General features: G+C 53.1%; 2 protein-coding genes across 5 annotated transcripts in view; one reads left to right on the forward strand and one right to left on the reverse strand.

Moving 5' to 3' along the window:
- LOC116948557 (dnaJ homolog subfamily B member 6-B-like) overlaps window positions 1-13,382 on the reverse strand; it is a 70,899-nt gene that overhangs the window by 11,008 nt on the left and 46,509 nt on the right. The gene's annotated exons all lie outside the window — the stretch shown is intronic.
- LOC142929758 (uncharacterized) lies at window positions 1,278-12,426 on the forward strand. 3 transcript variants are annotated; one of them, XM_076071595.1, is made up of 5 exons: window positions 1,278-3,552; window positions 5,374-5,495; window positions 7,254-10,349; window positions 11,130-11,229; window positions 11,966-12,426. In XM_076071595.1, exon 1 carries the CDS (start codon window positions 1,456-1,458, stop codon window positions 3,478-3,480), a length of 2,025 nt encoding a protein of 674 aa, XP_075927710.1. In that variant the 5' UTR covers window positions 1,278-1,455; the 3' UTR covers window positions 3,481-3,552; window positions 5,374-5,495; window positions 7,254-10,349; window positions 11,130-11,229; window positions 11,966-12,426. The 3 variants fall into 3 exon arrangements, with proteins under 3 accessions (XP_075927710.1, XP_075927709.1, XP_075927708.1); XM_076071594.1 differs by having other exon boundaries at window positions 11,130-12,426; XM_076071593.1 differs by having other exon boundaries at window positions 7,254-12,426.

Below are 13,382 nucleotides of genomic sequence, written 5' to 3' on the forward strand. Positions count from 1 at the left end.
TCTCAGTGTCTATGTCTCAGTGTCTATGTCTCAGTGTGTATGTCTCTCGGTGTTTGTATCTCTCTCGGTGTTTGTGCTCAGTGTTTGTGTCTCTCAGTGTTTGTGTCTCTCTCGGTGTTTGTGTCTCAGTGTTTGTGTCTCAGTGTTTGTGTCTCAGTGTTTGTGTCTCAGTGTTTGTGTCTCTCTCAGTGTTTGTGTCTCTCAGTGTCTGTGTCTCAGTGTTTGTCTCTCAGTGTTTGTGTCTCAGTGTTTGTGTCTCTCAGTGTTTGTGTCTCTGTGTTTGTGTCTCTGTTTGTGTCTCAGTGTTTGTGTCTCTCAGTGTGTGTGTCTCTCTCGGTGTTTGTCTCAGTGTTTGTGTCTGTTTCTGTGTCTCTCAGTGTTTGTGTCTCTGTTTGTGTCTCTCAGTGTCTGTGTCTCAGTGTTTGTGTCTCTCAGTGTTTGTATCTCTCAGTGTTTGTGTCTCTGTTTGTGTCTCAGTGTTTGTGTCTCAGTGTTTGTGTTTCTCAGTGTTTGTGTCTGTCAGTGTTTGTGTCTCAGTGTTTGTGTCTCTCAGTGTTTGTGTCTCTCTTGGTGTTTGTGTCTCAGTGTTTGTCTGTTTTTGTGTCTCTCAGTGTCTGTGTCTCTCTCAGTATTTGTGTCTCTGTTTGTGTCTCTTGGTGTCTGTGTCTCTGTGTTTGTGTCTCAGTGTTTGTATCTCTCAGTGTTTGTATCTCTCAGTGTTTGTATCTCTCAGTGTTTGTGTCTCTCAGTGTCTGTGTCTCTGTGTTTGTGTCTCTCTCAGTGTTTGTGTCTAAGTGTTTGTGTCTCTGTTTTTGTGTCTCTCGGTGTTTGTGTCTCTCTCAGTGTTTGTGTCTCAGTGTTTGTGTCTTTGTTTTTGTGTCTCTCGGTGGTTGTGTCTCTCGGTGTTTGTGTCTCTCGGTGTTTGTGTCTCTCGGTGTTGTGTCTCTCGGTGTTTGTGTCTCTCAGTGTTTGTGTCTCTTTCAGTGTTTGTGTCTCTCAGTGTCTGTGTCTCAGTGTTTGTGTCTCTGTGTTTGTGTCTCAGTGTTTGTGTCTCTCAGTGTTTGTGTCTCTCTCAGTGTTTGTGTGTCTCTGTGTTTGTGTCTCTGTTTTTGTGTCTCTCGGTGTTTGTGTCTCTCTCAGTGTTTGTGTCTCAGTGTTTGTGTCTCTGTTTTTGTCTCTCGGTGTTTGTGTCTGTGTTTGTGTCTCTGTGTTTGTGTCTCTCGGTGTTTGTGTCTCTGTGTTTGTGTCTCTCTGTGTCTCTGTTTGTGTCTCTCTGTGTCTCTGTTTGTGTCTCTCTCAGTGTTTGTGTTTCTCAGTGTTTGTGTCTCTGTTTTTGTATCTCTGTTTTTGTGTCTCTGTGTTTGTGTGTCTCTGTGTTTGTGTCTCTCTCAGTGTTTGTGTCTGTTTGTGTCTCTCTGTGTTTGTGTCTCTCTCAGTGTTTGTGTCTCAGTGTGTATGTCTCTCAGTGTTCGTGTCTATTTCAGTGTTTGTGTCTCAGTGTCTGTGTCTCAGTGTCTATGTCTCAGTGTGTATGTCTCTCAGTGTTTGTATCTCTCTCGGTGTTTGTCTCAGTGTTTGTGTCTCTCAGTGTTTGTGTCTCTCTCGGTGTTTGTGTCTCAGTGTTTGTGTCTCAGTGTTTGTGTCTCAGTGTTTGTGTCTCAGTGTTTGTGTCTCAGTGTTTGTGTCTCTCTCAGTGTTTGTGTCTCTCAGTGTCTGTGTCTCAGTGTTTGTCTCTCAGTGTTTGTGTCTCAGTGTTTGTGTCTCTCAGTGTTTGTGTCTCTGTGTTTGTGTCTCTGTTTGTGTCTCAGTGTTTGTGTCTCTCAGTGTGTGTGTCTCTCTCGGTGTTTGTCTCAGTGTTTGTGTCTGTTTCTGTGTCTCTCAGTGTTTGTGTATCTGTTTGTGTCTCTCAGTGTCTGTGTCTCAGTGTTTGTGTCTCTCAGTGTTTGTGTCTCAGTGTTTGTATCTCTCAGTGTTTGTGTCTCTGTTTGTGTCTCAGTGTTTGTGTCTCAGTGTTTGTGTTTCTCAGTGTTTGTGTCTGTCAGTGTTTGTGTCTCAGTGTTTGTGTCTCTCAGTGTTTGTGTCTCTCTTGGTGTTTGTGTCTCAGTGTTTGTCTGTTTTTGTGTCTCTCAGTGTCTGTGTCTCTCTCAGTATTTGTGTCTCTGTTTGTGTCTCTTGGTGTCTGTGTCTCTGTGTTTGTGTCTCAGTGTTTGTATCTCTCAGTGTTTGTATCTCTCAGTGTTTGTGTGTCTCAGTGTCTGTGTCTCTGTGTTTGTGTCTCTCTCAGTGTTTGTGTCTAAGTGTTTGTGTCTCTGTTTTTGTGTCTCTCGGTGTTTGTGTCTCTCTCAGTGTTTGTGTCTCAGTGTTTGTGTCTTTGTTTTTGTGTCTCTCGGTGGTTGTGTCTCTCGGTGTTTGTGTCTCTCGGTGTTTGTGTCTCTCGGTGTTTGTGTCTCTCGGTGTTGTGTCTCTCGGTGTTTGTGTCTCTCAGTGTTTGTGTCTCTCTCAGTGTTTGTGTCTCTCAGTGTCTGTGTCTCAGTGTTTGTGTCTCTGTGTTTGTGTCTCAGTGTTTGTGTCTCTCAGTGTTTGTGTCTCTCTCAGTGTGTGTGTGTGTCTGTGTTTGTGTCTCTGTTTTTGTGTCTCTCGGTGTTTGTGTCTCTCTCAGTGTTTGTGTCTCTGTGTTTGTGTCTCTCTGTGTTTGTGTCTCTGTGTTTGTGTCTCTCTGTGTCTCTGTTTGTGTCTCTCTCAGTGTTTGTGTCTCTCTCAGTGTTTGTGTCTCAGTGTGTATGTCTCTCAGTGTTTGTGTCTCTCTCAGTGTTTGTGTCTCTCAGTGTTTGTGTCTCTCAGTGTTTGTGTCTCTCTGTTTGTCTCAGTGTTTGTGTCTCTCAGTGTTTGTGTATCAGTGTTTGTGTCTCTCAGTGTTTGTGTCTCTGTGTTTGTGTCTCTCAGTGTTTGTGTCTCAGTGTTTGTGTGTCTCAGTGTTTGTGTCTCTCAGTGTTTGTGTCTCTCTCAGTGTGTTTCTCTCAGTGTCTGTGTCTCTGTGTTTGTGTCTCAGTGTGTGTGTCTCTCAGTGTGTGTGTCTCTCAGTGTTTGTCTCTCAGTGTTTGTGTCTCTCAGTGTTTGTGTCTCAGTGTTTGTGTCTCTCTCAGTGTTTGTCTCTCAGTGATTGTGTCTCTGTGTCTCTCAGTGTTTGTGTCTCTGTGTGTCTCTCTCAGTGTTTGTGTCTCTGTGTTTGTGTTATCTAGTCACGCTCCGCAGTCGGCTCCTGGCAGGAGCGTTCGCTCCCAACTTTATGATCACGCTCCCCCCCTCTCACAAACCTTCCTCTCTTGCTCTCTCCCCCCTCTCTCTTGCACTCTCTCCTCCTCTATCAACCTCCACCATCTCGACTGCTCTCCCCTCTCTCGCTATCTTATTCTCTCTCTCCATTTCCACTGTGTGCTCAGCAACGCGAACGCGGGGGTGACGAGGGCGGCATGGCGGTGAGCGGCAGGTCTCGGAGTCGCCGACTCGGCACGAGAGACGTGGGGAGCGGTGAGAGACGCGGCGGGGACGGAGGTAACCATCGTGCCATGGGGTTGGGGCCCGGGTCATCGTCTGTCTGGTGTGGGGTAGGGCTACAGCTGTGGTGTGGGTGGTGTGGGTAGGGCTACAGCTGTGGTGTGGGTGGTGTGGGTAGGGCTACAGCTGTGGTGTGGGTTGATGTGGGGTAGGGCTACAGCTGTGGTGTGGGTGTTGTGGGTAGGGTTACAGCTGTGGTGTGGGTGGTGTGGGTAGGGCTACAGCTGTGGTGTGGGTGGTGTGGGTAGGGCTACAGCTGTGGTGTGGGTGGTGTGGGGTATGGCTACAGCTGTGGTGTGGGTGGTGTGGGGTAGGGCTACAGCTGTGGTGTGGGTGGTGTGGGCAGGGCTACAGCTGTGGTGTGGGTAGGGCTACAGCTGTGGTGTGGGTGGTGTGGGGTAGGGCTACAGCTGTGGTGTGGGTGGTGTGGGCAGGGCTACAGCTGTGGTGTGGGTGGTGTGGGGTAGGGCTACAGCTGTGGTGTGGGTGGTGTGGGGTAGGGTTACAGCTGTGGTGTGGGTGGTGTGGGTAGGGCTACAGCTGTGGTGTGGGTGGTGTGGGGTAGGGCTACAGCTGTGGTGTGGGTGGTGTGGGCAGGGCTACAGCTGTGGTGTGGGTGGTGTGGGGTAGGGCTACAGCTGTGGTGTGGGTGGTGTGGGGTAGGGCTACAGCTGTGGTGTGGGTGGTGTGGGTAGGGCTACAGCTGTGGTGTGGGTGGTGTGGGCAGGGCTACAGCTGTGGTGTTGGGCAGGGCTACAGCTGTGGTGTAGGTGGTGTGGGTAGGGCTACAGCTGTGGTGTGGGTGGTGTGGGTAGGGCTACAGCTGTGGTCTGAGTGTTGTGGGTAAAGTTAGAGCTATGGTGTAGGTAGTTTGGGGAGGATTAGGGCTATAGTCTGATTGGCTAACATGGTTTGAGTTTGGGATATGGCACATGCCTCAATCTGATTGGCAACTGTGCAGTCACGTGCATATGACTCACCACGTGTCTGTGCACGCGACGTTTCGATAATGCCTTCTCACGCACGGCTCCCATTCTCTGCCCCCCCCTGCCAACCTCTCTCTTCGTTTCCTCCGGCATGCGTGAGTTTACCTAATTGGCCATAAATACCAAAACAGGAAGCTGCTGAAATGTGCATTTTGTGCGTCAGAGGCGATTTCATGAATAAATAAACCCCAATAAATAAACCCCAATAAATAAACCCCAATAAATAAACCCCAATAAATAAACCCCAATAAATAAACCCCAATCCCCTCCACGTGGCCGCTACCCGCACTGCGCCCTCCCCGCAGCAAACTCGCTCCCAAGGCAGCCGGAGACCAGCGTTTGGACTGCCGAGTCCCGTATCGGTACCATACCGGTACCATATTGGTAGCTCATCAGTACCATATCAGTACCCTTTAGGTACTGTATCGGTTCCATATCGGTACCGTATCGGTACCGTATAGTTAGGGAGATGCTAGGAATTGTGTAGCAGGATAGGGCGAGCAACTTTGAGGGTTGTGATGGGTGGGACACGTGAGCAGTTTAGAGGAGGGAGAAAGAGGAGGGCAGGTCACTGGGACCGCTCACTCGAGTGGCATCGTCAGGCGGCAAAGTCGGGGTCGAGAAGACCTCAAGCCAGGAGGCGCTGGTGGCGGTGAGACGACGCGTAAACCTCCGCGGGTCAGATGTCAACTGTGCAACAGCTGTGGGTGTGGTCATCCGTTGACCTCTTGACCTTTGCCTTATCATTAAGATAATTCTCTGCCCAGGTGCACACGTGGCACAGCGTCGGTGGTACCAGCTGCAATCCACCCCCCCCCACCCCCCCCCCAAGGGGCCAGCATCGCCGCCCGGCATCGCCGCTTCTCCAGGGGCCGCGTGGCACAGGGTGTGAGCGGAGGGTCGAGCTGGCACGATCTTCGGGGATCGCGAGGTCGTTGGGGAATCGATTCCAGGGTATGCCTCGTTTTGTTCGGGGAGGGGGGGGGGTCGCTTGTAGCGCTGTCCCCTCCGCTCCGCCCGGTATCACGAGACAAAGGCTCGGTTCCTGCAGCCACTGCTCAACGAAAATAGCTTCCACAAGACGCTATGTGGGGCTGACTATTTCACATTTCGGAAGAAGCGGGAGCACTTTACCCCACCATGCCAGCAATGCCATTTGGCCGTGGTGAACCCGCACCTGCGATTAGCACGGTTGGCTACGTACATAGGTACGTAGGTAGAGCCCACTTACACTGCTAGGTGGCCAGAGGCGGGGGTGTTGATGGGGTGGGGGGGGGATTTGAAGAAATTCGCCCCATAATTTCAACTGCAGCGGACGGGAGATGGAATCGAACCGTCGTGACTTCTGAATTGCAAATCCCCTTGCCAACATAAACCTCACGGCATGCGATGTGTGCGAATTGCACAGTAATTAATGATCACGCCCACGATCGGGCGCGTGTCTCACGAGTGAGGGTCTATTTTTGGTTACGCGGCTACAAAGATCCCTCCTGTGTTGATTTAGGGCGGCGGGCGGGCAGGCAGGCAGCGTCTGCGTGTCCGTGCCAACCATTGTCCACGGGGCTGACCTATGACCTCTTGACCTGAAGTAGCCAGACAGGGAGGCACGACACTGCCCGCCCACTCATCGCACTCCCATCGTGCCGTGGTGTGTGCCAGCTTCAGGCAACGTCAGTCTGCGCCGCTCCACTATTGCCATACACGGCAGTGTTATGTAACGCCATCATTAGGGAAAATATCGCATTAGCGAGCCAGACGCTGGCCGTACAATAATTTCCTCTAACTACACGAAGACCAGCCAGTCACAAGTATGTGTTGTGTCACCGGAATGAGAACTCACGAGACCAGGCAGGAGAGAGCCTCATTTGCGAGGGTGACCTGGCTCGCCAAACCGACGGAAGCAAAAACAAACACTAAAGTTACAGTAATGAAGCGAATAGAAATCAAAGCGATAACAACTAACCCTACCACCAAGCCCTAACTAAATTATACTGGGTGTTTCAAAAAGATGGACCCAATTTCAAAGCAGTATATTTCACGATGGCAACATGTTACAATTACACAAAAAGTTACAAACGGTTTAATGAGTTATCAAGTTTTACTAACCATTTTATAAATGCTCTATGTGCCCTCCACCTGCTGTACGGACAACATCGAGACGATAGTTGAATTCTTCCCAAACGCCACTCAAAGTGTCTTCTTCCACTGAAGTCACCGCTACCGTGATTCTGTTTTTGAGGTCATCCAGATGAGTCGCTAATGGTGGCACAAAAACACCACGGGTCTTTGAGGCATCTCCACAAGAAAAAGTCACAGGGTGTGGTGATGTCTGGGGATCCTGGGGGGCAAGAGTGTAGCACCAAGTCTTGGGGTCCGGTGTGACATATCCAACGTTGAGGCAGTGTTGTCTTGCGAATGACTGAGGCTAGGGGCTGTTTGTGCGCTGGGAGACGCATCTCGCGGTAATCATTTGAAACTCTATGCCCCGCCCTTTCAAGTGGTAAGAGTTTCATTCACGGGAGGTTCGTGGTTGCAGAGATATAGCGCTTTCAAATGGGGTCCTTCTTTTGCAACACCCTGTACAACCAGACTGTAGCATGAACCCATGCAACTCCTGACCACGTGCCGAATCCTCGGCCCTGCTACGTGCGGGAGTGGATCTGGCTTCCCTGTCTCACCAGCTGGCCCGGCTGTGTGTGGTGCCGGCCTCAGGTCTCCGTGCTGCCGCCGCTGCTCCTCCCTCCGGCTGTGGCCATGAACCCGGCATGGCTGGCCCACGTCGACGCTGGAAACGCGGTGGTTGCCCTGCTCCGATTTGGTTTTGTGTTCCTCGCCGCGGTGCTCAGGTTCCCTGGATACCATCCCGGACCCTGGCAATGCCTGTTGTACATTTGGAGTTTGCGCGTCTCTCTCTCTCTCTCCTGCCCCATGGTGGTCGCGTGGATTTTTCTCCGGTTTTTCCCTCTGCATTGAGAAACGCGTGTTCAGATTGTTTTGGCAGCTGCTATGAATTCCCATGCTTGATGCCAATGCCCACGTTCGATGAGCCAGCACGTGTGGCCAGGTCGCCTCTGAAAAAAAGAGCTCATAGCTCAGTTGGCTTTACCTGCTGAAATAAAACAGTTTAGTTTTAAACATTGTTGTCAGGTCGGTCATGCAGGTCTGGGGTGGCCACCTTCTCCACTTGAGACCAGACCGGGACACGTTTCTCAGAACTGTGCTGCCATCTCCCGCAGGAGAGCAACTACGGTGCCACCGGAACACGATGACAGATGATGACAGATGATGCCAATTCCGGGACTGTACCAGGTCGCACCCAGACAGAGGACAGGTGTCAGCCCAATCCAGGTAATTTTTCAAGTGAGCTAACTAGTCCCGGTCTCTTGAATTCACACCGGCTTCAACGACATTCACTCGACACGCAGAAGGTTACTAAAATTTGATTCATAAATTATGTTTGGTCTTCGACCCGAAGATGCCCGATGCAGTTTCCGGCAAAACGCCGCGCATCTAATGGATAACTTTGGTCGTGAGGTGAGCGAGCCGAAACAGTGACCGCTGGCGCGTCTTTAAACGCACGGACACGTGGCACGTTTGGCCACGTGGGGTGGTGGAGGGTTCCACTACAAAATTTGGCCAGGTAATTAGGTCGGCTAACCCAAGAATCTATTCTGAATGAGAACTGACTAAACCGTGGGGGTGTGGGGGCGATGGCAGAGCCAAGGGAAACGTGACCTTCGCTTCACCGAGGCGGGTCTGCTGAAACGACGCGACCTCCATCGCGTGCGCAAGAGGGCGGCCGCTGTGCCGAGCTGCTGCTGATACGCTGCTGCTGCTGCTACAGCTGCTGCATTGCCAGTAGTGCACGAGCACAATTAACAACACAAATCTCAAACACATGTCGATCACGCTGTGGCCTCGAAAAAACAACAGGAAAAAACTTGGCAACGTTTCAGGCAACGGCCCTTCTCCATAGCACGTAGACAGACAGACGAACCCACAGCTTCACACTCGTGCGGGTGCAGCCCGTGCTCCGCAGCCTGGCTGTGGAGCTACGAGATAAGAATCGTCGTGCTTTCGTTACGTCTTCAAACGCAGGGAGCTGCCACTGTGGTGGTGCAAAGGTCAGCGCAATGGACTTCACTGGGCTCCAGCTATTCAGAGGTCGCCGATTCGATTCCATCTCCTGGCCAAGCGGCTGAAACAATGGAGAGAGTTTCTCTTAAATCCCCCTCCCCAACTCCTGCCCACCCAGCAGCAGAAGCAGCAGGTGACGTGTGGTGGGGGTAGAGTGTGGGTACTCGCAACTCATCAAGACGCCCGGTCAGCATGAAAGAGTAGACCAAACCCTCTCTCTCTCTGCAGCAAGAGGAGGGCCAGTAGGGCCAGTAGTGGCGAGAGCGAGCGAGAACACTTGCGACAAACGGAAGAACGTGGAACCCGCGTGACGAGCGAAGCCAGGGGGAAGGGCCACGTGTCTGCAGGAGCAGGGCAGCCCTGGGAGCAGGGCAGCCCTGGGTGCAGGGCAGCCCTGGGTGCAGGGCAGCCCTGGGTGCAGGGCAGCCCTGGGTACAGGGCAGCCCTGGGTACAGGGCAGCCCTGGGTACAGGGCAGCCCTGGGTACAGGGCAGCCCTGGGTACAGGGCAGCCCTGGGTACAGGACGAGCCCTGGGTACAGGGAAAGCCCTGGGTACAGGGCAGCCCTGTGTACAGGACGAGCGGTGTACGGCCTCCGTGCCGCTGCGGTCCCCGTGCGCTCACCGCGGCGGACCGGCGGGGGGGGGGGGGAAGGATATTTTGGCTTTTTGCAGGAAATAACGCAAAGCGTCGCGGCTCTCGCTTCACCGAGGGGCCCGCCCAGCTCGTCGCCCTCCCTCCTTTCGCCGAGCGTGCCACCCATTGTGAGAGAGCCAGGCACGTGGCCCAGCGCTCTGGGAAGGTGGAATTGGCGGATCAGGCCGCGATCACGCCGAGACGCCTCCCCTGGCGGGGCTACGTCCCCAGTGCTCGTGGTGGTGCAGTGCAGCAAGCGGGATGTTGCCAATCTTGGCATTTCCGCAGGCACCCTGGCTACCCCGCCCCCCAACATCAAACGTAAACAAAACCCATCTACGAGGAATCGGCTAAGCGTCCAACTACACGAGACGTTTGGCCAAAATTCCCCAAGACTCCCTCCCCTTTGAGGCTCTGGCATCATCAATAGCTCGTGTGCACTGCTCCGGCGCCCCGCACGAGGGACACCGTCGTCCGTGTTTGTTCCACTTCCTGTGCGGATCTCCACGTCGCGATCCGCAGTCCACAGCAGGCCACACGCCGTCTGTCAGGAAACCCAAACGCCTCCCGAGGGCAGGCGTGCGCCGGACGGCGCTGCTGAGACCAGGCGTGCGTGTGGTTTGTCTTCCTGGTTGCTCTTCCTCCGCTCGCACGCTCGCACGCTCGCGCGCTCGCTGGGCCGCGTCTCATCTCGGGTTCCTCTTTGGGAACTTGTGCTTGGCTCCACGACTGCATCTGCCCCTGATATCAGTCACGTGACCGGTGCTGCCACGGGCGAACAAAGTTCCTGTTTTGAAACGTGATATTGTACAAACATTGGCAGCTCGGGCCATGGTCTCATTCGCAGCGCCAGATCTGTATCTTCCTCCAGCGTCAACGCCCTCCCCCCCCACCACCACCGCCGCCGCCGCCGCCGCCACTCACCCTGCGCGCGTGCAGCTTGCAAACAACTCCAGCGCCAAGTCCGCCTGCGACCCGGAAGGCCGACAGAGTCCAGCGGTCAATGTGCAGGCGTCTCTCGTGTTGCTTCACCGGGTGAGAACTCAACGCTGTCACGTGGCACGGCCGGAGTGCGTTCACCGATCGTTGCAGGGGTTCGTGGTTTGAAACCCAGCGGATGCCCTGGATAATACTGCGGCCGTGTTAAACGTAAATACTGCACTTGCCTTCTTCGCAGAAGCCGTTAAAGACCTTTTGACGGCATTTGAAATACAGTCGGCCATTGCATGTTGACAAATTACACCACAAATTACTTAATTGGGATGACACATCACCATAGCAACTTCACTCCCACATTGTGCAACTGCTGCACACCGTGTCTGTGAAACACCTTGACGATGTGGCCTTGGAGAATGGCGCGAATACCCAAATGCACTTGCGTGCTTGGAGTTGAACTGTGACGTCACGTCTGGGTGGCTCCCCGTCGTGTCACGTGACTCCGCTGGCCGCGGAGGAGACCGCGAGGGGGATGAGGATGCCGGTCCGACTCCCCCCCAAGCAGACCATTCGTGCCAGATACAAATGTGATGTGTAACTTTGACCCCCTCCCCCCCCCATCCTGTGTATCATCGATAGTTCATTGAGGCACTTGTGTGTTGTTGTTGTCTTGGTGTGGTCTGGGACTGTTGCTGTTGTTGTTTTGCTGCCTAGCCCCAAGCTTGCATTTGGTGTTGACAAATGGGCAGGAATGTTTGTACTTGTGCCATTTGTACGTCTGTACTTTATTTCGTTGTAGTCATTTATAGCGACCTTTTCGCTGTCTTGCCCCTTAATTGCCCCCCCCCCCCGCCTCCCCCCGTGTCGCTGGTGAAAAAGAGCTTCATCAGGTTTCTCCTCCAGGAAATAAACAGATTCCGAGGCCGAGTCGGCCATCAATCAACACGTGACCTTGGTACCGACGACAACGACGACTCGGGTACGCCAGCCAACCGGTGCCACGTGGCCTGCTGCTACAATGTCTTCTCCTCTGCTCGTTCACCCGGGGGGGGAAGCCCTCGCCCAGCCTGCAGGCTCGTTTTCAGGAGGGATCTGACAGGTTTTTTTTCGGAGTAGGGAGGGGGGTTGACGATCCCAACTGGCTAATTTGCAGGTCAATGTTCAGCATTCGCATGTTGTGGCCAATAGCTATGGGAGTAAACTGCAGAACTTTAAAGAAACCCACGCAGAACAGGGGCAGAACGCGGACAGCACACAGAGGTGCCCGAGTCGGGAATCGAACCTTCCGGTTACCCAACGCATACACCGAGGTCACGCTCACTGCACACAAAGCGAGTGCCACAAATGAACCACAACAACTTGCTGATCTCAAGGAACAGAAATCATCACGCAAACTCAAGGTCATCCTCGCTGTGGCTTTTGGTAAACCATTGAACACAGCAGGCCACTGCATCGTGCGCTTTCAGATGCGCTTCTCCGGCGGTCTGGAACGCTCTGCTTTCTGATATTAGGAAGCCATTGGAGCTATGCAATTTCAAATAATCTAGATTAACAAACTCATGTTCTTTAGAACTGCTTTGCGTTTAGTTTTTGCCTTCCCTCGCACCTCCGATATTCACGGTTTAGCTACGTACGGTGCAAAAGCAGTTCAACGTACATACATGCAAAGCGCGGCATTCGCGGCCTCCGAATCATTCCCTCTCTCTCTCTTCCAGAGCGACCACTGTGCTTTCCGATGACGCAGAAGCCGTCTCAGCGAGACCTGAAGACACCGTCCCTAGCTCACCGCTGACACGCACGCTCCCCGTGAATCGCGTTAGACGGGACACCCTTCACGGTGGGGTCACGACCCCTCGCCGTGCCCCCCCAGCAAGCGCACGCAGCTACCCGGGTCAGGGACGACCACGCCGAGACTAAAGCGGGCGTGATGGTCGAATCCAAGTTTCACCCCAACCCTAATTTTAAAAAAATAATTGGTGCGAGGATCTGATTGACCAATACTGAATGACCCCAAATCTCGCCAGCATCGCAGCCAAAACTGCCGGTCTGCAAAGTGCACTGTGCCACGAGGCTGCGACTTAACCGCCATCCAACTGCGGCTTGCAATTTTTTGCTGAAATGACGACGCCCGATGAATTTGCTACAAATAAAAAAAACATAAGCGGACTGGCTGAAACCGTTTTGTCTTGGAGTCTTTTCCGTGTTCCTGGACCTTAGGCCTGAAGAGGGCTTTGGCAGTTTCCAGCGAAAGGTCGGGGTTCTTACCGCTGCTAAATCTGCCCTCCAGAGTTGTTTTTTCGACTCTAGACCCACGGCGAGCGAGCCGAAAACAATTGGCTTGTCCCGACAACGCTTGCACACGTGACAATTCAATTTGCTTGGCTACGTCAGACGGTGGACGGTCTTACGACACAGACTCGGCCAGAATCAATAACGTGGCCTCGCCCCCAAAACATCATAACCACGAACGCCAAGTAGGCGGGTTTGTTTGACGAGGGCCAGCCATGCGTGCGAGGGTGTGGGGGGAGCGGGTGTAGGAGTCGCGGCTTCCCTGCTAGCGCCACACACGGGGGCCCACGCGCGCGCAGCCTGCCACGCTGTACCCACCTGAGGACCCAGGGCACACAGCAGCAGCAGCAGCACAAAAACCACAAGCACACCGGGTCCTTCAAAACGACTGCAGCAACACCATCAATCTTAGCCAGTAAAAGACTGGCAGACTGGTCTTTGATGGGTCTCTAGATAGGAATAAATTGACGGATTGGTCTCTGGTGGGGTCTCTAGCCAGTAAGACTGGCAGACTGGCCTCTGATAGCTTTGCTGGAGCAGATTTCGCGTTTTCAGTGAACGTTGCTCACAAACGCATCGTCAATGCATTCACGAAGGTGCCAAGGTGGTGGCGATGAGGATGGCGATGAGGATGGTGATGAAAACGTCGGGTGGAGGAGCAATATTTATGGTCAAAAAAGACAATACGAGCGCACAGCATCGGTGAAAATAAAAACACAAGACACGAACGAGTGATGTTTTTGAAAGGGTGACGTTTGCAAACCGAGAAGTTGTCCACCAAGGTCACCGAGGGCAACAGAATAGTCGAACCCCGAAGTGTGGACGTGCCCTTGCCTTTAGCAA

The sequence above is a fragment of the Petromyzon marinus genome, chromosome 34 (assembly GCF_048934315.1).
Source record: "Petromyzon marinus isolate PM22_M1 ecotype Great Lakes invasive population chromosome 34, UKy_Petmar_22M1.pri1.0, whole genome shotgun sequence".
Taxonomy (NCBI): domain Eukaryota; kingdom Metazoa; phylum Chordata; class Hyperoartia; order Petromyzontiformes; family Petromyzontidae; genus Petromyzon; species Petromyzon marinus.